This window comes from Arvicola amphibius, chromosome 1 (genome assembly GCF_903992535.2).
Source record: "Arvicola amphibius chromosome 1, mArvAmp1.2, whole genome shotgun sequence".
In the NCBI taxonomy this organism is placed as follows: domain Eukaryota; kingdom Metazoa; phylum Chordata; class Mammalia; order Rodentia; family Cricetidae; genus Arvicola; species Arvicola amphibius.
In genome coordinates this window covers 111,504,972-111,530,512 of record NC_052047.1, presented here as the reverse complement: position 1 = coordinate 111,530,512, position 25,541 = coordinate 111,504,972, and the positions used below count along the sequence as shown (strand labels likewise).

The 25,541-nt window shown below is 40.8% G+C and overlaps 1 protein-coding gene across 1 annotated transcript; it reads left to right on the top strand.

Moving 5' to 3' along the window:
* The first annotated feature begins 2,653 nt into the window (after positions 1–2,653).
* Positions 2,654–25,173, top strand: Tmem41b (transmembrane protein 41B). The gene is given in 9 exon segments (XM_038314722.1): positions 2,654–2,975; positions 10,858–10,975; positions 14,004–14,132; positions 15,561–15,654; positions 16,738–16,842; positions 21,238–21,324; positions 21,326–21,378; positions 24,536–24,670; positions 24,672–25,173. Coding segments are annotated over 9 exon segments (873 nt in total). The 5' UTR covers positions 2,654–2,854; the 3' UTR covers positions 24,703–25,173.
* Positions 25,174–25,541: the final 368 nt, after the last annotated feature.

The following is a 25,541-nucleotide window of genomic DNA, read 5'->3' as shown; positions in this document are numbered from 1 at the left end:
TTTATTTTATTTCGTAGCAGTCCCATGTAGTTCAGGCTAGCCCACAACTTGCTATATAGAACAGGACGATCTGGAATTCCCCATCTGCCTGCCTCCACCTTCCAAGTGGACGATCTGGAATTCCCCATCTGCCTGCCTCCATCTTCCAAGTGTTGAGATTACAAACTTAAACCACATGCCTGGCTTTATGGTTTTAAAGTTTATGGAGACTTCAAAGGAAAATGAAGAGCCACTTCTTAAGAGTGGTCATTAATGGAAGGTCTTATTAAAAGTAGGTAAACAGTCCTGGTTGGGACTGGGATATAGCTCCCTGGTGAGTATATGCTTATTATACAGAAGACCCCTGAGTTCAGTTCCCAACACTGAAAACAAAATATTTCCACTGAATGGATATTACACAATTTACTTAACCTTTTTGTATGTGTGTGTGTGTTGGATTACAAATTGTTCCCATGTTTGTCATGTGAACTGAAGAGTCAGAAAAAAAAAAAAAAAAAACAACCCAAACCAGTAGGCTGTGGATCCAGGGCCAAGTTACCGTGGGCTGTCTTCAGTCTCCTTAAGAGCCATTCACTGAAGCTAGGCCTGGTGGTGAATGCCTTTAATTCCAGCACTGGGAAGGCAGAGGTGGCAGGTGGATCTCTGAGTTTGAGGCCAACCTGGTCTATAAAACAAGATCTAGGACAGCCAGGACTACACAGAAAAAACATGTCTCAAAAAACCAAGAAAGAACATTTCACCTGTTTTTGACCTAACATCTTTATGATTATCAGGTAAAACTTTTGGAATAAATTAACTCAATACATAAATTTCCACCAATCAAAAGCTAAGAATATCATCAGATAGTCTTTGAAACTTATAGCAGATTTTCCCACTCTGCTGTAACATACATACATACACAGACACACACACACACACACACACACATATATGGAAAGATTAGATAAAGGGTAAATACATATATTTAAATAAATATATATAATTTATTTGGCTCGGCAGTGGTAGTACATGCCTTTATTCCAAGCACTTGGGAGGCAAATGCAGGTGGATCTCTATGAGTTCAAGGACAGAGAAACCCTGCCTCAAAAAAACCAAAACCAGGAAAAAAAAAAAAACCAAAAGACTTTACTTATGATTATGTGAGTGCCTGAATGTATGTCTGCGCCTCATGTGTGCACAGGGGACAACGGAGTCCATAAGGGGGTGTTGGATTGCCTAGAGCTGGAGTACAAGCTTGTGTGCACTTCTGTCGTGGGTGCTGAGAATTGAAGCCGGATCCTCTGGAGGTGCAGGCACTTCAGTCCCTGTTTGCTTGCTCTGGTTTGTTTTTGCTTTTTTGAAACAGGATTTCACTATGTAGCCCTGTCTGTTTTGGAACCTGCTACTTAGACCAGGCTGGTCTGGAACTCACAGAGATCTGCCTGTCTCTGCCTCCTTAATGCCGGGATTAAAGGCGTCCCATACCACCAACCACCACGGGCTTGAATAAATTTATTCTCTTTCAGGTGATAGTTGTTTTTGTGTTTACAACTACGATACCAATGTTAATAGAAATGACTGTTTTCTTTTCATGGAATGATTTTTTTTAAAAAAATTTATTAGTACTACATTTATTACTGTGTGTGTGAACGAATGTCATGTAGAAATCAGAGGACAACTTGCAAGGATTGGCTCTCACCTACCACCATGTAGGTCCTAGAGATCGAACCCAGACTGTCAAGTTTGCAAACACCTTTACCCCCACCCGAACTACTATCTCCCGGGCTGTCAGATTGTTTCTTATAAATGTAAAATGTAATCACTGAATAGAAAAAATCCAATTTTCCACCTTTTGGTCCAATTAAAAAAATGACAAGTTGCTTTCACGAAGAAAGTCCCCAGTTTTACTTTCGATACCTGTTTTTAAAGACGTTAACGAGGGGGAAACCAGTTAACGTGATGGGGGATGCTCAGAAGCAGATGTGTACTTTGCATGTCCAAGGTCTCGGGTTAAATCTGCAGCAAAACCAAAGACAAAACCCTAAACTTTAAAAGCGGGGAATCTAATAAACTTACCAGTGAGAAACTGGATAGCTGTCCTGAGGGGCAGGAGTAGAAAAACTGTCAAGAAGATTGTCTGGGTTCAGAAAATGCCAAATATAATGATCTAAGGTGTATTTGCTTGTGACAAGAGGGTTGACGGAGGTAAAGCTTTTGTTTTGAACCAGAAAAGCTGGACTCTAATCTCATTTCTGTCGCTCTGTGACCTTCATAAACCTATGAAACCCTGTCTCTGAACCTCGGTTTTCATGTCTCATGTTTTAAATTTCCCACGACCTTCCGACTAGGCATGCAGCTTCCACGGCGCTTGAGACCCACTTGCACAGGAAGCTTCGGAATCTTAAATCCGGAAGCGCCAACTAACTGCGCGCCGGCACTTCCTGTCGGCGGGAACAAAGAGTCAGAAGTCCCCAAGGCCTCACTTCCGCGTGACGAAAGCTGCGCAGAGACGTCGACCCGCAGACTGCAGACCCGTGACTCGGCACTGCGACTGCTCATGCGCCTCGCTCGCGTGAGGTTGGCGGGCGTGGCCCAAGAGGAGGCGGGGCCAGCCTTGACTTGTCTCGCGGTCACTGGACCTGCGGGAGCGCGCGAGGCTCGTGGGCGGGGCTGGCCGGGGCTGGGCGGGCCGTCAGCCGAGCTCGCTCCGAGGCTCGGCCCAGCGTCTCGCTGCCGAGGTCGTCTCGGGTGAGGGGGTCGCGCCTGAACTGGCTGCGCGGCGCGCCTCGGTGTTAGTAAGAAGCTGCGGGAGGAGTTTAGTCATTCAAGGGGGCGCGGCAGCTTTGGGTGTTCTTCTCAGCCCCCTGCAACAGCCATGGCGAAAGGCCGTGTCGCCGAGCGGACGCAGACGGGGGCGCGGCACTCGACCCCAGCGGGGGACCGGGCAACGGGGACGCGCGGTTCCGCCACGCCGGGCAGCAGAGAGCACCTGAAGGGTGAGTGGACCTGCGGGCCGGACCTGAGGCTACCCCAAAGGCCGGAGGGGCGAGTACTCAGCAGGTCTCTGGGAAAGACGGACCTTTTAACTCCCAAGGACCGCAGCAGGAGAGTAGTGTACTTGACTGGGGACAGTGCGACACAGGGTCAAGCTCCCTAGTATGTACTTTCTCAATAGACTCCGGTAAAAAGAAGTGACGCTGACTTGTTGAAGCTCAGAGAGACAATGAGGTTGGTTACCCTGGCTACCTTCCAGGCAGGTGTTAAAGAGACTTGAGGCTTTTTTGCACTGTTTTCCAGGTGAACAAACTGAGGGATATGCAGGTACATGAGACTTGTGCAGAGTCACCGAGACAAGCTAAGGTAGTGATTAGAGCAAGGACTGGACCTTCCAGGTGCCACCTGAAAGTTTTAGATCCTGTGCTTCCGTTTACTGTGCTATGTAACTTTTATTTTTGTTGATGTTTTTGGCTTTTTGAGACAGGCATTATCAGTGTAGCCCTGGCTGTACTGAAACTTTCTCTGTAGACCAGGCTGGGGTCGAACACAGATACCTACCTGCCTCTTCCTTGCAGCGCTGGGACTAAGGTGTGCACCTCCACTGCCCAACCCCAGACCCTGTCTTTAAAAACGAACGAACAAACAAATATATCCTAGCCGGGCGGTGGTGGCGCACGCCTTTAATCCCAACACTTGGGAGGAGGAGGCAGGCGGATCTCTGTGAGTTTGAGGCCAGCCTGGTCTACAAAGTGAGTTCCAGGACAGCCAGAGCTGTTACACAGAGAAACCCTGTCTCAAAAAATGGAAAAAAAAAAAAGGGGGGGGGGTCTGACTATGTATGTAGGTCAGGCTGGCCTGGAACTCACAGAAATCCACCAGCCTCAGCTCAAGGAGTATGCCATGTCACCACGCAGAGCTGGATTTATAACTTTGAAAAACTCAGTATCTGAATTATTAAACAAGAATAGTAATAATAGGATCCTGCTAAAAGTTACTAAGGAAACTCATTCAAAAGCTTTTTTCCTACTACACCCACCATCTTGAAATTTCTTGGAGCTTTACATATTGTAAGCATAGAAAATAAATGCTTTGATTTTTGTCCTGGCATGAAATTATTTGTTGCTTTTTAGCAATTGAAATAATTAAATTCCTTTTTGTCATTGTTTTTGTTTTATGAGACAGCGTTTCTCTGTAGCTTTGTAGCCTTGAACTCAGAGAGCCACCTGCCTCTGCCTTCGGAGTGCTGGGATTAAAGGCTCGCTCCACCACAGTCCATTTGCATTTGTTTTTTTTTTTTTTTGGTTTTTCGAGACAGGGTTTCTCTGCAGCTTTTTTAGAGCCTGTCCTGGAACTAGCTCTTGTATCCATTTGCATTCTTTTAAGCGCTTTTGAAGCTCAAATGCCTGTTTGCAGCAAACTTACTGCCGTATTCACCACCACTAATGGCCAAAACGGTGATCTTGTGAGAGTGTGTAGTCGAGGGGCTGGAAAGATGGATCTGTGGTTAAAGCACACTGGTTGCTCTTAGAGAGGACCCTGGTTCGATTCAGGGCACCCACATGTCAGCTCATCACCATCTGTAACTCCAGTTCTAGGGTATCTAAAACCATCCTATGGGTAACATGCATTCCCTGTCCCCCCCACATCTAATAAAATAAATATTAAAAGAATATATATTGGAAATATGCTCTCAGCTGATTTTAAATGTATATTGTAGTCTAACAGGTGTATGTATTTGCATATAGACTGAAACTAAATAATTTCATATAAATAAATAAAAAAAACTCTTAGGAACAGATGGTTGCTAAAGCCCAAGTCTCCTCTTGTTTTTTTGAGACAGGGTTTCTCTGTGTAACAGTCCTGGATGTCCTAGAATTTGCTTTGTAGACTAGGCCGGACTCAAACTCATTAAGATCCATCTGCCTCCCAAATTCTGGGATTAAAGGAGGCGTGCGCCACCACTTCCCAGCCCTAGATCTGCTTTAAGTGAAGGGAACACTGTTTTGAAGATTCGAGTGTGGAGAGTCAGAATAATCCAAGCTATAGGTAATTGTAATTTGGCTTGAGATGGTTAGCCTTCAGTTTTGTGGGTTTGCTTTGTTGCTGTTGTTTGTTTTGGAGTTACTAAATAATAATAACATCTCAAAACTTCCAGAATTCTTTTCTGGTGTTTTCTTTTATTAAATGACTTGCAAACTACACACACATAAGCCAAAGGTTAGAGATTTTTCTTTTTCCCCTCTGCCATTTTCTACTGTTAGGAATTCTTTTTGTAGCAGAGGAGTCTATGGTCCTTTCATATGATAGTATTTAGTTTACTTAGTATTCTGCTGCAGTGGTGCCATTAGTAACTAGTTACCAACCAGTTTTCCTAGGATTGGAAAAACAACTTTTATTGATTATAGATAGCAACTTGCCATTCAAAGAAAAAAGGCCAAGAAGTAAAGATTCTAATAACCTTTGATTGAAAACTACTTAGTGATAGAATCTTCTTACAAATTCTGTAACACTTCGGTGTTTGGTTTTTGTTTGTTTTATTTCCTTTGTATCCCAAGCTGCCCTGGAGATCCTGCCTAAAAAATGGACCACTATATACCAGATATGACAGATATACACTGTCTGTATAGACCAAGCCTGCACCAGGCTGGGTCCATCTTTTGGTGGTCCTGTTCTCTGTCTTCCCACTACTGGGATTGCAGATAGGTGTCACCATCCATCACTGACCTTCTCTATGTGTGAGGTTTTTGTTTATTTTTTCTTCCCTTTTTTTCTTGTTTTGGTGCGCGCATGTGTGTGTGTGTGTGTGTGTGTGTGTGTGTTCTACATGCATGTCTGTGTCTGTAGGTGCCTACACTTGGGAGATGGATGCAGGATACAGGAAAGGAGTTCAAGGTCACCTTTGATTACATCTTTGAGTTGGAGGTCAGCCTGGTCTATATGAAAGCATATAGCAGAACAAAAAAATCATAGAAGTACAATATGATTAATTTTTATTTTTTGAGGCTTCATTTATGTGTTTTTACTTACTGAGAGGGATTCTCACAGTTGACTTAACTGGAACTCACTGTGTAGATCAGGCTGGTCTCAAACTTACAGAGATCCATCAGCTTCTGCCTCCTTATTGCTGAGGCTGTATTGAAGATGTTGATGAATGGAAACAATTCACAGATCAGGGTCTAAAAGGAAGTCTGTTAACATTTAACACAAAGATAATGATAAGACTAGGGAAGGTGATCTTGTGAACAGACTTGGGCTAGAATGGGAGGGTTCACTAAAGTAAGAGGCAGAGTCCTTGGGTACAGGGACAGTGTTGTGACAGGATTCCTGTCCGTCACTAACCCAGATTGAAGCAGGGAAAGTATATGGACTAGTAGGTTGAAAAAGCATGACTCTTTCTCAAGCAGTACCTTTGACCTGGGAGAAAGCTAAATAGGCAGAGAGTTGGGTAAGAGTATGATGATATTAGATTATAGTATTAACGAGCATAATGGTAGTATTAGAGAAGATCTAGAAGCCAATGCATTTCAAGTGCAGGCACAGTGGCTGCGAGATTCAAAGTACACCTATCTATCATGGTTGTACAAAAAAGCAGTAGTAGTATTTTCAGATGAAAACTATTAAAACAAGACTTATAATTAAATTATGCTCAGAAGTATAAATGGATTGTATTCTAGCCTTTAGGTTTACTAGGATTATGCAGAAGCATTATTGGACCATAGTTATCAACACTGTTTATGACGTGTGAATGTAGAGCCTCAGAATTGAATGTCACTCAAGTGTTTGTGCACCTCTTTGTGTTTTCTTTTCTGGTGAGCATAATGCTAATACGGGTGGAGGAGACTCAGTTTCAGACAGTGAAGAGAATAGGTGTCAAACCTGAGAACTTATGTCACTGTCAGCTGGACGGTGGTCGCGCAGCACTCGGGAGGCAGCGGCAGGAGGATCTGAGTTCCAGGCCGGCCTGGTCTACAAGAGCTAGTTTCAGGACAGGCTCCAAAGCTACAGAGAAACCCTGTCTCAAAAAAAAAAAAAAAAAGAAAAAAAAAGAAAAATTTCTGTTAATTAGTGCTCTGTAGCCCAGTTAGCCATTTCTGAAACGTGTCCCAGTTGTCCCCTAGTGTAGGACTGGTAAATTAGTGCAGAGGAAAAAAATTTAGTTTTCCAGATAATATAGCAAATGCCTTATTTAAATTTTAACTTCAAAGCTGAGCCACAGGGCAGTATGTTTTAGGAAAAATAAGTTTTGACTTTAAAAGACAGTTGGCCTTAAAATGTATTTAGGAGCATACAGTACAGGTTAGAGGTTTTTTTTTAATCCATATTTTAATCTTCAACTAAAAATTGCCTTTATCATGTCCACCTAGTAATTTGCCCTTCCTATGAAGTTTTTAAACCCTTTGATTTCATATTTTTTTTTCCCTTTGGTTTTTTGAGACAGGATTTCTCTGTAGCTTTGGAGTCTGTCCTAGAACTAGCTCTTGTAGACCAGGCTGGTCTCGCACTCACAGAGATCAGCCTGCCTCTGCCTCCCAAGTGCTGGGATTAAAGACATGCACCAACACCGCCCGGCTGATTTTGTATTCTTTATGATGGTTTTGCCTGCTTCTTGGAAGCAGAGGTTGAACATAGTAGAGAAGTATGCTTTCAGTCTGTGACTTATGTAGAATTGCCAGGAGTGGAGAGAAGATCTGCCATTTGTTCTTAGAAATCATAGTGAAAACTAATCTAAAGTTAATGTTAAATCACGTTACTATTGCTGGGCAGTGGTGATGAACACCTTTAATCCCAGCACTCAAAAGGCAGAAGCAGACAGATCTGAGTTTGAGGCCAGCCTGGTCTACAGACCAAGTTCCGGGACAGCCAGCACTACACAGAGAAAAAACCCTGTCTCAAAAAACAAATTGGGGGAAAAAAAACAAAAACAAAACAAACAAACAAAAAAACAAATTGGGGCTGGAGAGATGACTCAGTGGTTAAAAGCATTGCCTGTTCTTCCAAAGGTCCTGAGTTCAATTCCCAACAACCACATGGTGTCTCACAACCATCTGCAATGAGGTCTGGTGCCCTCTTCTGGTTGCAGGCATACACACAGACAGAATATTGTATACATAATAAATAAATATTTTTTATGATGTTTATAAATTTTTTTATTAAAAATTTCCATCTCCTCCCCTCCTCCCACTTCCCTCCTCTCCCCTCCACCCACACCCCCACTCCCTCCCTCTCCAGGCCGAAGAGCAGTCAGGGTTCCGTACACTATGGGAAGTCCAAGGTCCTCCCAATTCCCCCCAGGTCCAGGAAGGTGAGCATCCAAACTGACAAGGCTCCCACAGAGCCCGTCCATGCAGTAGAATCAAAGCCCAGCGCCATTGTCCTTGGCTTCTCAGTCAGCCTCCACCGTCAGCCACATTCAGGAGCACGGTTTGATCACATGCTCCATTAGTCCCATTCCAACTGGCCTTGGTGATCTCCCATCCATCTGGTGATGGATGGAGATAGAGACAGAGACCCACATTGGAACACTGGACTGAGCTCCCAAGGTCCTAATGAGGAGCAGAAGGAGGGAGAACATAAATAAATATTTTAAAAAATCTTTAAAACAAACAGATTATATTGCTATTAAACACTTTGAATTCATAGACTTTCTTCTCAATGAAATAAGCTAAAACTTTCGACTGGGACAAGTTAATTCTAGATGGTAGGTTAAAAGGTTTTTTACAGGGGATGGAGAGATGGCTCAGTGGTTAAGAGCACCACCTGCCTCTTCCAAAGGTCCTGAGTTCAATTCCCAGCAACCACATGGTGGCTCACAACCATCTGTAATGAGATCTGGTGCCCTCTTCTGGCCTGCAGGCAGAGCACTGAGAATACTGTATATATAATAAATAAATAAATCTTTAATAAAAAGGTTTTTTACATTTATTGATTGATTGATTGATTTGAGGGTAGATGGGCATGTGCGTATGTGCCAGAACACAGTATTCCATGGCATGCATGTGGAGGTCGAAGGACAGTTTGCAGGAATCTGATCTACCTTTGCTTTTTTGTGGGTGTCAGGGATGGAATTCAGGTCACCTGTCAGGTTTTGTGGCAAGTGTCTTCACCTGCTGAGTCATCTCCTCAGCCCTTCAGGTTGATTTAAAAGACAACAGGCATGATAAAAACTGCTTGCATACTACTCAAATGAATAGCGTGTCTTTGCTTTGATGACAGCCCATTAAAACTGTTTCTCTGAACTCAGTATTTACGTATTCCTCTTATTAATCTTTTGTTTTGTTTTGAGACAGGATTTCGGGGCCGTCCTAGTACTTGCCTCTGTAGACCCAGGCAGGCCTCAAACAGAAATTCACCTGCCTTTGCCCCAAATGCTGGGATTAAAGGCAGGCGTGGGCTACCAAGCCAGGCCCTCTTTTTTTTGTTTTTGGTTTTTTTTTTTGTTTTTTTTTTTGGTTTTTTTTTGTTTTTTTTTTTTTTTTTTTTTTTTTTTTTTTTTTTTTTTTTTTTTTTTTTTTTGAGACAGGGTTTCCCTGTAGTTTCTAGAGCCTGTCCTGGATCTAGCTCTTGTAGACCAGGTTGGCCTGGAACTCAGAGATCCACCTGCCTCTGCCTCCCGAGTGCTGGGATTAAAGACGTGCGCCACCACCGCCTGGCTCCGGGCCCTCTTATTTATCTTCTAAGACTACTTTTTTTTATTTGACAAGAAAACCAAAACAAATTGTGTGTGTGTGTGTGTGTGTGTGTGTGTGTTTTCTCTGAGGTGGTTTCCTTATGTAGCCTAGATTTATCTCCAATTCCCTATTTTCCTGCCTCAGTTTCCTAATTGCTGGGATTACTTAGGTGTATGCTGCCTGCCACATCTTACCTAGTCTTTTGTCCTAGGAACAAAAGTTACATTTTTGATTAAGTTGTTTTAATACATACTGATGTTTTTGTAGCTTGTTTTGTGTGTTGTGTGTATGGTGTAAGCATGTGAGTGGATGGATATGATCGCTTAGGCTCATATATATATAGAACCCAGAACACAAAGGTGCCTTCCTTTATTGCTCTGTGCGTTAATTAGTGAGTAGGAAGCTCCCTCTTTGGACTAGGCTGGCTGAATTTTAGTCTGGCGATTCAAACTCAGTTCTCATGTTTACACTCTTACTTGGCCATTTCCCCAGCTCCATAACAACTGCTTTGTTTTTAAAGGTTAATTTTATGTATGAGTGTTGGCTGCATGCATGTATATGCCCCACATGCTGGCACCTGTGGAAACTAGAAGAGGGAGGGCATCAGATTCCCTGGAACTGGAGTTTTGGATGGTTGTGAGTTACTATGTGAGTGCTGAGAACTGAATGAACTTTTCAGAACAGCAACTGCTTCACCAGTCTCTGCAGCCCCATAGCTATCAATTCTTGTTATCTATTCCAGGCTAGCCTCAGTCCCATTATCCATCATCCCAGCCTGGCCTCAGACCTTCAGATCTTGAGAGTTAGGTTTACATGTTTGACCCGTCATGCCAAAAGTAATTGATGTATGTGTGTGTGGTATGCACATGTTTGTGTGAGTGTGTGCACATGTAGAGGCCAGAGGTCAATGTCAGGTATCTTTCTCAGTCTTTGGTTGGTTTGTTTTTTGTTTTAGATGGGGCCTTACTATGTATCTCTGGCTGTCCTACACTATGTGCACAAAGTTGGCCTTAAGTTTAAAGAGTCCTGCCTGCTTCTGCCCCTTGGATGTTGGAAGATGGCCAATAAGTGGTTCTTATAGCAGTTGAAGTAATTGATTTAATGTCATAGTTTTAGGCAAAAGTATGAACGGCTTTTGGTAGAAACGGGTTTGAGGAAGTTATTAGTTAGCTTGAAATACGATTTATTTTAATTACCCTTTTTTTTCTTTCAGACAAACCTTGTGCAGAAGCTGGCTCAGCAAGAATGTCACTCCTTATACTGGTGTCCATTTTCTTATGTGCAGCTTTTGTTATGTTTTTGGTATATAAAAATTTTCCTCAGCTTAGTGAGTAAGTATACAAGAGAGACTAAAAATGTCTATATATTTTAGAGGTGAAGTAAAATAAAAGCTAAATTTTCTTTAGCAACAGAACTATTTAAAGTGCTTGTGTATCAGCCGGGCGGTGGTGGCGCATGCCTTTAATCCCAGCACTCGGGAGGCAGAGGCAGGCGGATCTCTGTGAGTTCGAGACCAGCCTGGTCTACCAGAGCTAGCTCCAGGACAGGCTCTAAAGCTGCAGAGAAACCCTGTCTCAAAAAACCAAAAAGGAAAAAAAAAGGTGCTTGTGTATCAGCTCTCAGTATTATAGAAGTCTGTGAGCACCTTCCTGCCCTTTTGTTTTGGTTTAAACTCCCTGTTTTCACAAAGAATGACCTTGAATTTCTAGTTCTGCTGTCTCCATCTCCCTAGTCTGAGGTGATAGGCCTGTGCTACCATACCAGATTTTCACCCAGGTTTTCTATATCTTAAGTAAGCAGTCTACCAACTGAGATATGCCCCCCAGGCCTCTCCCCTCCCCTTCCCTCCCCTCCACTCCCCTCCCGTCCTCTCCTCTCCCTTCTCCCTTCCCTTCCTTTAAATGAGACAAAATTAGAATTTATTAAGAAAGGATGGGACAGGTGCCGTGGCACCAGCCCTTAATCCCAGCAAGCACTCCAAGGACAGAAGTTGGATCTCTGTGAGGTAGTAGGCTACAGAGAACAGGGCAGGAGTCCACATCAAAGGGTTAGCAAAGGCTTCTCTAGCTAGAAAATTGCCTGGACTCCTGATTTTTCCATGAAAGACTTTCCTAGTATCAGTTCCCTAATTAAGAAATCATCTTTCCAGTAGCTTTCATGTTTTTTAGCATGATTACTAGAAGATATTAATGTGTGTGTGTGTTTGTGTGTTTGAGACAGGGTTTCTCTGTGTAGCCTTGACTGTCTTGGAATTCACTCAGTACAGCAGCTTGACCACCTGGTTCTGCCTCCTGATTCCTGGGAGTATATGTATATGTACAACCACTGCCTGGCTGATTTGTGTCTTTTGAGTCACGTTCTCTTAAATTCTTGCTGGACTTGAATTTAAGATCCTTCTGCCTCTGCTTCTTGAGTATTTGGGTTGCAGAAGTTTCCCACCATGCCCAGTAAGGAGATTTTTATATTGTGACTCTGTCTACTTGTGATTTCTCTTTCAATGTATGTTTTACATTTTCTGTAAGAGCTGAGAGTGTATGTATATGTATGTATACAAGTTTTTGAAGCAGAATTCAAGTTTTTATTAAAGACATTTTAAACAGATTTTACACACAAGATTAATAGAGGCTCTCAGGAAGAAAATGACATACCCACGTGGGATTCTCAAAGGAGAATTGCCTGTCTTTTTTATATTGTTAAGCAAATACTAAGTCTTATTTTTTTTTTTTGAGACAGAATATCCATCCATCCATCCATCCATTCATCTATCTATGTAGTCCTGGTTCTGGAACTCACCATATACTCCAGGCTGCTCTAAGGCTAACAGAGGTCCTCCTCTTTCTGCTTCCTGAAATGAATTTGATTTTAGATCCTTTCTGGCTTTTTATAGAGGAATAGGAAATAAAGAGGTGATTTCAAGTAATTTTTGCGTCCAATCTGTGTAGTAACATACTTACAGAAAATAATGTAGCTAGGTGCCTTTTCTAGTCTGCTCTTTTTCTGTATATTTGTGTATACATGTGTACACACTTCTAGAGTCTTTCTAGTTTTAAATTTCATCAGCAAGGAGCCGTTTTAATTGGGTATTTTTATAGTACTTAAGAAAGGTAGCATGCAGTTAGGTTGGTGGTATTAATTTGTAGTCCCAGCAAGCTAGCTACTCAGTCTGAACCGGAGGGAGCATCAGTTGATCCAAAAGCCCTAGATTAGCTTGAACATTGAAAAATAGGAGAAAAATAAGAAAGTAGCATTCTGCCATTATCCTGCAATGGAAATGAACATAAAAGTACATTAAATTCAAAGGTAACTCTAATTTTATTATTTATTTAATGATTGTTTGTTCTTTTGAGTTAGGGTCTCACTATGTAGCCTTGACTGCCCTGGAACTCACTAAGTAGACCAGGGTGACATTAAACTCACAGAGATCCATCTGCCTCAGCCTCTGGAGAGCTGATTAAAGGTGTGTGCCATCACCTTCTAGTTTAACTCTTTTTTCTGAGACAGTTTACTATGTAATCCTGGCTGCCCTGGAATTGTGCTGACCCTAGCTAGACTCTTACTTTGCCTCCCTCTGCCTCCTAGTGCTGGGATTAAAGGCATGTACTACTACATCCTTCTTACCCCATTTGGAGACAGTGTCTTCTAATGAAAACCAAACTGTCTTCCAACCCCTGCCTCAGCCTACCACTAATTGGGGTTATCTAGTAGCTGGTGTTATGGTCATGTTCCACCTCCCCTCGCCTTTTACTTTTCCTTGCTATTTTGTTTTCTATCTGCCTTCTTATTAAGAAGTAAATGATTTCTTACAAAAATTTCAACTGGGCGTTTGAGGTCAGCCTGGTCTATGTAGGGAATGGTAGGCCAACTAAGCCTACATGATGAAGCCCTGGATCAGAAGAGGTAGAAGGTTAACTTTCTGCCCTTTTCTTTTTGGTGGTTTGAGACAGGGTTTCTCCTTATAGTCCTGACTGCCCTGGAACTTTTCCGTAGGTCAGGCTAATCTAGAACTCACAGTGATCCGCCTGCCTTTCCCTGAGTGCTGGGATTAAAGGCGTGCACCACCACTGCCCGGCAAGTATGTTTTTAATATGTTAATACCCATGGCTCATTTCTTAATGTTTAAATTAAAATTAAAGCCAATAGTGAAAGAGATGTTTTTAATCTTTGGTTTGTATCATTTTGAATTTTAATTTGTATGTGTGTATGTTTATAGATTATTAAATCTAAAAAATGTGAATTTGTTCTTATTACGGATCAATTGCATTGCATCATTTTGGTTTAAAACTCCATGTTTTAAATTTGGCTTTGATTTTTTTTATCATGGAATTATGGCTTTTAAATTTTGTACATTGTTTTCTTTAGAGAAGAAAGAGTGAATATGAAGGTCCCAAGAGATATGGATGATGCCAAGGCTCTAGGAAAGGTCCTCTCTAAGTACAAGGATACCTTTTACGTACAAGTATTGATCGCTTACTTTGCTACATATATTTTGTATCCTTTTACCTGAAAAATGTTTTCTAATTTGCTTAAGATGAGGTTCTAAAGGTCTCCTGTTTAAGTAATGACTGTTTTCCTTTAAAATGTTAATTCAAGGGCAGTGAGATGGCTCAGCGGGGAAAGGCGCTTGCTACCAACCAAGCAAATCCTGGATTTGATTCCTAGAACAACATGGCAGGAGAGAACCGGCTCCCGAAAGTCGTCCTCTGACCTCCATACATCCCACTGTGGTCAACAACTACACACACAAATAATTTAATTTGATACTCAAAAATAAATAAAGCTGGGTTTGTTTTTGCTTTTGAGGCAGGGTCTTACTGTGTAGCCCTTGCTTACCTGAGCTGTAGAGCAGGAGTTCCAGGACAACCAGGACTATTACATAGATAAATGCTATCTCGAAACAAACAAATAAGAATTTGGGTGTGTCTCTTTTTGTTTGTTTTGCTTATTTAAAACAGGTCCACATGTAACCCAGGCTGCCCTTAAGCTTGAAATGTAGCCAGTAATGACAGTGAACCCCTTATCCTTCTTGAATCTACCTCCTAGATGGTAGGATTCCATGTATTTGCTACCATGCTTGGCTATTCTTTTTATTTTATTTTATTCTCTTTTTGGATATAATTTTTAAAGTTTCTTATTTTAATCCTAGTGTTCATTCATTTAACCATTTTTTTTGTTTGTTTGTTTTTGTTTTTTGAGACACGGTTTCTCTGTAGCTTTGGTGCCTGTCCTGGAACTAGCTCTTGTAGACCAGGCTGGCCTCAAACTCACAGAGATCCACCTCCCTCTGCCTCCCAAGTGCTGGGATTAAAGGCTTGTGCCACCACCACCCTGCTTACCCAGTTTTTTTAAAAAGCAATAAGTCTATACTAAATATATGTTTTACGTTTGAATATTGAGTATTAAAAAGCAACATTACTAAGCAGCTGAAAGTTCCAGGCCAGCCAGGGGCTACACAATGAGATTTGTCTCAAAAACAGCAAAACAAAAGCATCACAGAAGACTTTGGCTGCTGTCTGATTTGTTTTTTCCCAGTGTCTGTTGGGTGTTTGTTCTGGAGTTCCTCTTAGCATACTCTTACCAACATTGCATTTATTTGCTTGCTGAAGTTTAGTATTATTAGTCAGTGGGTAGCTTGCTTAGAGCTGGAGGCATCCATTATCCTTTACTACAAGTCCCCAAACCAATATCCAGAGTCTCCAAAGTATGCACCTTGTTTTAGTGTGGATATGATACCACAGGTAGAGAAATCCACCTGAACTCCTGGGGCAGGTTTCAGTCCAACACAAAGTAATAATACTACATAAGATTACTTTGGGGTTATTGACATAATTTCTGTATTGTAATTTTCCCCAGATGTTGAGTTTGTCTTGTGAAAATTCCACTTCCTGATGTTTTGATCCTTAACTTAGAAGTTAACAGTCTGCAAACATTTGCTATTCCAGGCTCCATTTTCCTCAGCATACTCTCGGGGTTCCTTTACCCATTCCCACTAGCCTTGTTCCTTGTTTGCTTGGTAAGTATGAGCAGTGAATTGGGGTGAGGGTGATAATGGCATTTTAGCCCCACCAGTCTGTCTCATTCATCAAATTTAGAGGAGTTATTGGTAGTTAACTTGTTAATTAACAGGAATGTGGTTCCTGTTAAGTCTCTCATAAGGAACTGTTAAGAGTTTGGTTTTTTTGACAGGCAGTGGTGGCGCATACCTTTAATCCCAGCACTCCAGAGGCAGAGGCAGGTGGATCTCTGTGAGTTTGAGACCAGCCTGGTCTACAAGAGCTAGTTCCAGGACAGGATCCAAAGCTACAGAGAAACACTGTCTCAAAAAAACAGAAAAAATAAATAAATAGATAAAAATAAAAATAATTTGGTTTTCTTAGAATGGGATACTATAGACTTACTTGTAATTACGTAGCCTTTCGTTCCTGTTGTTTTTTGCAGTTCATATGGAAGTGTCTTTATGCATAGGTATAGGGGAGGATGGAAAGGACAACTTATTCTTTTGTTTTTTTGAGACAGGGTTTCTCTAAGTAACAGCCCTGCTGTCCTGGGATTTGCTTTGCAGACCAGGCTGGCCTCATACTCACAGGGATCTGCCTGCCTCTGCCTTCTGAGTGGAATGCTGTGCCACCACACCCGGCTAAGGTCCTTATTCTTTTTTTTGTTTGTTTTTGTTTTTGTTTTTGTTTTTCGAGACAGGGTTTCCCTGTAGTTTCTAGAGCCTGTCCTGGAACTAGCTCTTGTAGACCAGGCTGGCCTCGAACTCACAGAGATCTGCCTGCCTCTGCCTCCCGCGTGCTGGGATTAAAGGCGTGCGCCACCACCACCCGGCTAAGGTCCTTATTCTTAAACTAAGCAGTAATTACTGGATATGGTCACAAAGTTTCGTTGCAGGTACCAAGTTATTTTATCTGATCCTGTATTTAGTTAGAACTTGAGAAAGGACTAGATCAAATGGGTTCTTCTCCTCTAAATAAGAGATGTTATTTAGACTGTTCTGCCTGGCCCTGAGAGAGGTCAACTAAGTAAATACATCTGCAGGAATGAGATGGGAGGATACAAAGTACATTACATTTTGTTTGTTTGTTTTGTTTTCCAGTGTTCTGGACTTGGTGCCTCATTCTGCTACATGCTCTCCTATTTAGTTGGAAGACCTGTTGTATACAAATACCTAACAGAGAAGGCAGTAAAATGGTCGCAGCAGGTAGGCATGTACTTTTGGTTTTGTTCCTTTTTGATTTTTTTGGTTTTGTCATCATGTGATAAGAAATTTTTAAAACATATTTTTGTTCTTTGAGAATTTCATACAGTGTATTTTGATTATATTCACACATGCCTAATTTCTCACTATGTAGCCCTGGAGGGCCTAGATCTCAGTTTGTAGACCAGGCTAGCCTCAGATTCACCTTTAATATCTGCCCTCCTTTGCTTCTAAAGTGCAGGGATTAAATATTTCCTACAAGAAGTTTATTTTAAAGCATGTTATGGTTAGCTTAAGTTGTTGACAGAGTAAATTAACTTGGGAAGAGAGACTCAATGAGGAATTATCTAGATTGGATTGGTCTGTGGGATTTTTCTTAGGCATTATTTGAGATGGGAAGCCACCCTGTTAGTGGTCAGCACCATTTCAGGGGCCGAGTCCTGAACTGTATGAAAAGGAGAGCAAGCTAAGCAGTAGCTATCCATTCATTCATTGCCTGTCTTCGAAGTGTATCTTGATTATATTCAACCCCAATCTGACTTTACTCTCCCCATTCCTTCAGTACTTCCCCTCCTATAATATCTATCTCCAATCTACTAAGTCTAATTAATGTTGCCTGCATGCTCATGGGATAGGCGCATCCACTGGAACATAGTAATCTACCACCTCAGCAAAATGACCCCCTCTCCTAGCAGCTACCAAACTACCAGTAGTTAGTAACTAGGGGTAGAACCTCATAAGTCCCTCTTCGTCCATGCTGGAATGTTTATTGTGCAATTAAACATTGCTTAATCTTGTGTAAGTAGCCATAGCTGCTGTAATTCATGAGTGAAGTGGCCGTGTTATTTCCGACATCATTTCACGGTGTTCCTTCCCATCTTCCAGCTCTTAAATTCTTTCCGTTCCTTGCTGTGATGTTTCTTGAGACCCACTTAGGTCTGGCACTCAACAGTCACTTACTGCCAGCACTTTGGCCAGTTATGACTCTGCATTGCTGCCCACTGCAAAAGAAGCTTTTCTGAAAGCAGCACTAATTTACAGATAGAAACATGAAAATTTGGAAGGCTTTGACAGCATACACATTTAGCAAGACAGCAGTAGTGGGTTCCTTTCTAGCCACAGGCTTTGGTCAGATTTACAGTGCCACAGTTTGAGTTTTTTGGTTTTTTTTTTTTTGGTTTTTCGAGACAGGGTTTCTCTGTGGCTTTGGAGCCTGTCCTGGAACTAGCTCTTGTAGACCAGGCTGGTCTCGAACTCACAGAGATCCGCCTGCCTCTGCCTCCCGGAGTGCTGGGATTAAAGGCGTGCGCCACCACCGCCCGGCTCACAGTTTGAGTTTTTTGAGATACAACTTTGTTATGTGATATTTCATACATGTGTACATTGTATTTTGTTCATCTCCGCCCCCTATTTCTTCTTAATTCCCTCTAGATTCACTTCCCAACACATCCCCTCCCCAGTTCCCAGTTACATGACCGTATTTTCTTTCTGTCTGTCTGTCCTTCCTCCCTTTTTTCTTCTTCCTTCTTCTTTTTTTTTTTTTTTTTTTTTTTTTTTTTTTTTTTTTTTTTTTTTTTTTGAGACAGGTTTTCTCTGTATAACAACCCTAGCTGTCCTGGAACTCACTTTGTAGACTAGGCTAGCCTTGAGCCCACAGAGATTCTACCTGCCTCTACCTCCCAAGTGTTGTGAAAGGCATGCTCTACTACCGCCAGGGCTAAACAATTTTTTTCCTTTTTCTTAATATATTGCACTGAGTCCAGTTGATGCTGTTCATATGCCCATGGATGTGGAGAACCCTGGTTTATTTTTAAATTGTGGATTATAGCTTGAATCATAAGTAGGTCGTTCCTGTGAAAACAATTTGTACAGACTATACATTTATGTATAATTTTTACATATGAAATTAACTTAATTTATCTTTTGACAAGGATAATACTAGTGGGATGCAAATATGAGTGTTTATGCTTGTCATGATTATGTTCTTCTCTTTTGTTGGTGTTGCTGAGGATCTAGATCCTCCCTCATTTGAAACAAGCACTCTGCAACTCCTGACTTTGGTTTTGATTTTTGTTGTTTTGTTTGTTGGTTGGTCTATTTGTTTTGAGAAAAGGTCTCACTCTATAGCCTGGCTGGCCAGAAACTCACAGAGATCTGCCTGCCCTTGACTCCCAATGTTAGGCTTAAAGGAGTATGCCACTCTGCTAACTATTATTTTACTTTTTACATTTTTTTCAAATTTTAATTTTATTTATGTATATATGTGTGTCATGTGTGTATTTCAGTATCTGTGGAGACCAGAATAATGTCAGATCCCCTGGAGCTTGAGATACAGGTAGTTAGTTGTGAGCCACCTGATGTGGGTACTTTGGTCTGAACTCAGGTCCTCTGGATGAACAGCAGGTGCTCTTGACTATTGATCTGTTTCTTTAGCCCCTTTGATTTTACTTTTGAGACAGGTTGTCCATGTAATCCATGCTGGCCTTGAATTCCTGATCCTCCTGTGTAGAAGGCAGAACTTTTCTGTTCCAACCAACCAGTCCCAAATAATCACACAAAAGCTTTTATATTAATTATATAATGCCTTGGCCTAGAGCTTAGACTTATTACTAACTAGCTTTACAACTAAAATGAACCCATTTTTATTAATATATACTTTCCCACATGGTTTGTGGCTTATCTAGCATGTTTTGTTCTTCTTGCAGCTGGCTCACATCTCTCCCTGACTGCCCTTCTTCCTCACTGTGATCTTAGTCTCACTTCCCCACCTAGCCTTATTCTGCCTTGCTATAGGCTATATCAGATTTATTATCAACCAATGAGAATAATATATATTCGCAACATACAGAAGGATTATCCCCAACACTCCTATGTCTCCAACTTTTTTGTTTATTTTGTTTTGTTTTATTTGCTTGCTTGTTTTGTGAAATCAGTTAGCAGAAGTCAATGTCACTATGAAAGCATCCCAGAATTAGGCACTTCATGTTTTTGTGTGAATGTATGTAGCATATTGTCAGTGGGTAACTGAAAACCTTAACCTGACTGCTCTTAGGCATTTTAGTAGGAAAACTTCTGTTTCAATCAGGATCTCTGAAAAGACTAACAATGCTTAATACACTGTACACAGAAAAAAACTACCATAATCTTTGTGGTATATTAGACTCTCTTGTGACAAATGCTGGAGAAAACAGGCATGATTTTTCTGCAGGGCTCAGTTTTTCGTCTCTCTCTCTGTTAACTCCAGCCAGTGGTGGGACACAGCATTAGGCAGAGGGAGTTTGTTCCAGTGTTTCTTCACCTGTGGCAGACAGGAACACAACAGAGGGTCCTGGATGGAACCCTCTTCAACCAGGGTGTGGTGGCATTTAATCCCAAGCACTTAATAGGCAGAGGCGGTGACTGGCTTTGAGTTAGAGTTTGAGGCTAGCCTGGTCTATGTACATATTGAGTTCCAGGACAGCCAGGACTACACAGAGAAACTCTGTCTTTAAACAAATTAACGAACAAAAGAACACACTTCAAGTAGCCTGGTTCCTCCAGCTGGGCACCACCACCACCCAGTTTCCATAACCTTTGATAGTTCCACCAGCTAGAGACCTAGGCTTCAGCACATGTGACAGTTGATAGGGGACATATTACTTCTAAATCATAACAGGAGGAGAACTCTACTTTTATACAAAGATCAGAAGAAATAATTGCATCTTATAGGAAATAGAGAGATCATCCTTCTTTGGCCTCTTGTTTTAGATAAATGAAAGTTTTATATTTTACTTTTAAATTGTGATCACATTTGTAAAACATCTGAAATCTATTGGCTAGACTTTTAATTTACACTTTAAATTTAGTTCCTTTTTATTATGTGTACTGATTATGAATTTTTACATATATATTTTTATTTAGAATAGCTGTTTGTATAAGTGATATTACTAGTTATATAGGAATATAAGTAATTATTATTTATAGTTAATGAAAATGTTTTATTTATTTAATTTATGTGTTATAATACCATAAGATAAAGATTATGTGAATTTTTTAAATAATTAAGCTGGAGGCTAGCAGGAATGAGTTCCTAGGATCACCCATAACTGTAAAAACTAAAATAAGGGCTGGTAAGATGCCTCAGTCCTATAAGGTCATGGCCCGAAAAGCCTAACAACTGAGTTTGGTCCCTGGGAACCCATGTTAAGGTGAAAGGAAATTTTTTTTTTTAACTGTGCATGTCTGTGTTTTTCTGGTTATTTAACCCTGGGCTTTACACATGGTAGGCAGATGCTGTATACACATTGTTTTCTGTTGGGTAAACTGAGATGTATCAGGATGAGAATTTTAAGGTATTTTATATTAGCAGCTTACTTTCAATATTGGTCTTAACTTACACTGGTTCTTTTCTTACAACAGGTAGAGCGTCATAGAGAACATCTCATTAACTACATTATCTTTTTGAGAATCACACCATTTCTGCCTAATTGGTTTATTAATATAACATTCTCCTGTGATAAATGTGCCATTGAAAGTGTTTTTTATTGGCACTTTTTCTAGGTAAGACCTCTGGTTCCACACTGTGTAACAGCTCATCGTGTGCGTGTCCAGCTGTCTAGCTGGCCTAGATTGCCTGCTGTGTGCAAAATCACCAGTATCATATATAACCTTAAACACAAAGCCTGGCCTAGATCAGCAAGCTTTTCAGTGTGTTGTAATGTGTTACCTTTGTAAAGAATGAGCACTTTCTATTATGTGTTATTTTAATAATCTAAGATTAAGCAGAACCCTCACCACCTCTTTTTTTGTATCCTTTTTTGTTTGTTTGTTTTGTTTTGGTGATACTAGGGTTCAAACCTGGGGAATGTTTTATTTCCACCCCCAACTCTGGCCCATTAGCCCTTTTTTCCTTTGCCAGCTAGAGCCAGTTAGATCAAAGATCACAGGCTCTTGGGGACACAAACTCTATTGGTTGAGAACTCTTCTCATGAGCCTGGACTGCATGTTGAGCATCACAGGCTCCAGGTGCCCTCTGGGCCTTCCAAAGGACTTGGTAGGTGATGACTAGTAACTGGCCAAAGACAGCTTTTTCTTAGTACTTTCTCAGCTGCACAACTTCACTGTGTCCCCAGCCTGAACCTTTCTTTACTTTTCTTTTCTTTTCCTCTCCTCTCCTCCCCTCCCCTCCCCTCTCCTCTCTTTTCCTTTCCTTTTCTTTTTGGTTTTTTCGAGACAGGGTTTTGCTTGTAGTTTTAGAGCCTGTCCTGGAACTAGCTCTGTAGACCAGGCTGGCCTCAAACTCAGAGATCTGCCTGCCTCTGCCTCACGAGTGCTGGGATTCAAGGCGTGCGTCACGACCACACCTGGCTTCTTTCTTTTTTTGTGTTTTTGTTTTTGTTTTTCCAGATGGGTTTTCTCTGTGTAACAGCCCTGGCTGCTGGCTGTCTTGCAAACTCCTGTGGATCAGTGGATCAGGCTGGCTGTAAACACACAGAGATCTGTCTGCCTCTGCCTCCAGAGTGCTGTGATTAAAGACGTTGCACCTCCACCACCTGGAATGTTTTTTTTTTAAACACTCCACTGTCTCCCTCAGTAGATAGAAAACATTTAATTTCTGTTTTTGAAACTGTTTTTTGTATTTTAGTCAAATATTGAAATCCAATTAATGCAGATATCACCAGAAGTCTAGGAAAGTGAGATCAATAGGCATCAAGAAAATTTGATACCAAATTTTGAAGTTAATAAGTGGATACAACAATTATTAGTGGAGTTGAGTTCTTGCCTAACTACCATACACAAGGGCATGGGCTTGATCCCCAGAACTGAAAAACTAACTCCTCCCCATAAAAAAACCCACAAAACCTTAATTTTGAGAATTCCGCCCTTTATTTAGAAAGGACTGTTGCTTTTATTTGCAGTTTAAATTGCTTGGATTCCGCATGTGTGGATTTCATGTATTGAATATTTGCTAAAGTTTGACTTACGAGTTCTGATTTTATTTTTAAATATGTGTCTGAGTGAGAAATATGTGTGTGAGTGTAGGTACCTGTGGAGATCAGAGGCATCAGCTATCACTGGAGCTGGAGTTTCTAGGCATTTGTGGACCACCAACATAGGTGTTAGGAATTGACCCCTGACCTTCTGCAAGAGCCAGCAAGCATTCTTAACCACTAAGCAATCTTTCCAGCCCCCCTGCTTTACTTCATATCATAAACTGCTGTGTCTACTTAGACTTTGAGTATCTTCCCTCCTTCTACTTTTTTTTTTTTTTTTTTTTTTTGTGTGTGTGTGTGTGTGGTGTGGTTTGATTTGGAGATAGAGCTTGAACCTAGGACCTTTTTAAATACCTTGGATGGCATTCTATCACTGAGTTACGTTTCTAACCTTACCATTTTGATTTTAAAGTCTGTTCTACACACTATATTCAACCTAGTTTTTGTGGGTTTTTGGGGGGGTACTGGCAGTATGTGGGCTTGAACCTAGGGCTTCATACATGCTAGGCAAACATTGCCATTGAGTTAGCTTCCCAGCCCCCCCCCCCCTTTTTCACTTTTACTTTGAGACATTGCTTAAGCCAAAGCTTGGTCTCTAAAGACTTTCCTTGCCTCACCTCCCTAGTAGTAGTTGGAATTATGGGACTCACTGACATTAAAACATACTAAAGTTGTGTAAGTATTCTCTAGATGACATTGCTTTTTTTGTTTTCATTTGCCTTCTCAAGTTTTTCTGGCTTGTAAAATTTCATTATCCTGCGTCTGGAGAGATTAACTCAGGAGTTAAGAGCACTGGCTGCTCTTCCAAACGGTTCTGATTCCAAAGGTCAATTCCCAACATCCACATAGTGGTTCACAACCATCTGTAATGAGATCTAATGCCTTCTGTCCTGCAGGCATTCATGAAGGCAGAACACTGTATGCATAATAAATAAATCTTTAAAAAATGTTTTTCATAATCCTTAGGAGGTGACTGAAAAACTGAATTTTTTTTTAGGGGGTCTATACTTATGGGGCTTGAAGTTTTCTACCCCACTGAGCCATCTTGCTAGCTCTTCTTGTACTTTGGAATATTAAACTCTCTATGAAAAGGCATACTTGTAAATTGAGTGAACAACTGGGAGAGATTTGATCTTGGTGCATATAACAAAAGATTTTATTTTACTAGCACAGGGCTATTAGGACTGGGTGAGCAATCTAAGAACATCAAAAAAAAGGAACAACTGAAATTAAATTTTATTTCCATGTTATATTTGAGTCTGTGTCAGATAATTTTATCATTTCAAAATGTAATCCAATGAATCTGATAATCTGCTGGTGTGTGCTGGATTGATCCAGGGCCCCTCCTGTATGCTAAATTCTTGCATTAACCTTCTTAATCCTTGGTTCGCAATGCAATTGGCTGTGTTCCTAAAAGACTAATGCACATAGAATTTAACTTTAAAATATGATTTGGGGGTTCTGGAGTGATGACTCAGTGGCTGATAGTACTTGTGCTTATAGAGGACCTAGGTGCAGTTCCCAGTACATATATGGAGGCTTATACCTGTCTCGTGTTATTTCTTGTTCTAGGGATTGATGCCCCCTTTTGATCTTCATGGGCATGCCTGCACATAGTGCACTACTACATACATGTGAACCAAACATGCATACATATGAAAAATGGTGGTTTTTACTTTATTTGATTGCCATTGCTACTCACTGTTTTTTGTTTTTTATTTTAGGTGTTGCACCTCCCTCTTTGTAGCAATTAAGGCAGAACAACTCTATATCAACTTTACGACAGCAGGGGAAGCTGTTTCCTGGAACTCAGTATTTATTCTGATGATTTTGGCTCTTCTTTCTATTCTGCCAGCCATCTCCAAAAAAACTAAAACAGAAATTTGAGTAAAAATTGTGGGCTTTTGTTTACACTACCAACGTCACTACCACCACCACCATCATCTCAGGAATAGCAGGTGTATCCATTTATGTTTTGAAATCAGCTCTCCAGTAACTGAAAGAAGGATTTGTAAAGTAAACTGTCCTACAAGTTTTGTCAGACTATGAGAAGTGCTGTCATCAGATTTGTGGGTGTAACTTAAACATTCATTGTTCCAAGCAATAGCTCTGAGATAGCATCCGTGTGCCTGTCTTGGGATTCTTACATGAAATGATTCATTGAATTGAGTGGTTTTGTGTTTTGTTTTGTTTTTTTTTCTTTTCTGTGTGACTAATAACTAAAGTAGTGAACCGGGTACAGTGGCACATACATGTAATCCCACCTGCTCAGGAGACTAAGGCCAGAGGATTGCTCATTTGAGACCAGCTTGAGCAATGCCAACAAGACCCTATATTAATGTAAAATAAGGAACAGTGAAATTAAAATAAAAGTTTAGAGCAAAACTGAAATACTTGATGCAAATGGGAGGTTTTATTTTCTCTTTCAGACAGCACTTTCCATAGGCCAGAGAATGTAGCAGGGATAAGTATTTAAGTTTATAGAGGTTTATCATGAATAGTTTGATAATTTAAATTCTTGGCAGTCTGTTTTCATCCCTTTTACAGTATTTCTACCATACATATGTAAAATGAGACTTCTACTGCCTGTATCATATGGTGGTGTCGATAATGTATTTCAGATAATATTTGTTACAGTGTCTTATTATCTCCAAAAAGTTCTGAAAGTAAGTACTCGAAACAGTTTTTAGACCATTAATTATTTTTATAATGAAACATCTGGTAGAAGCA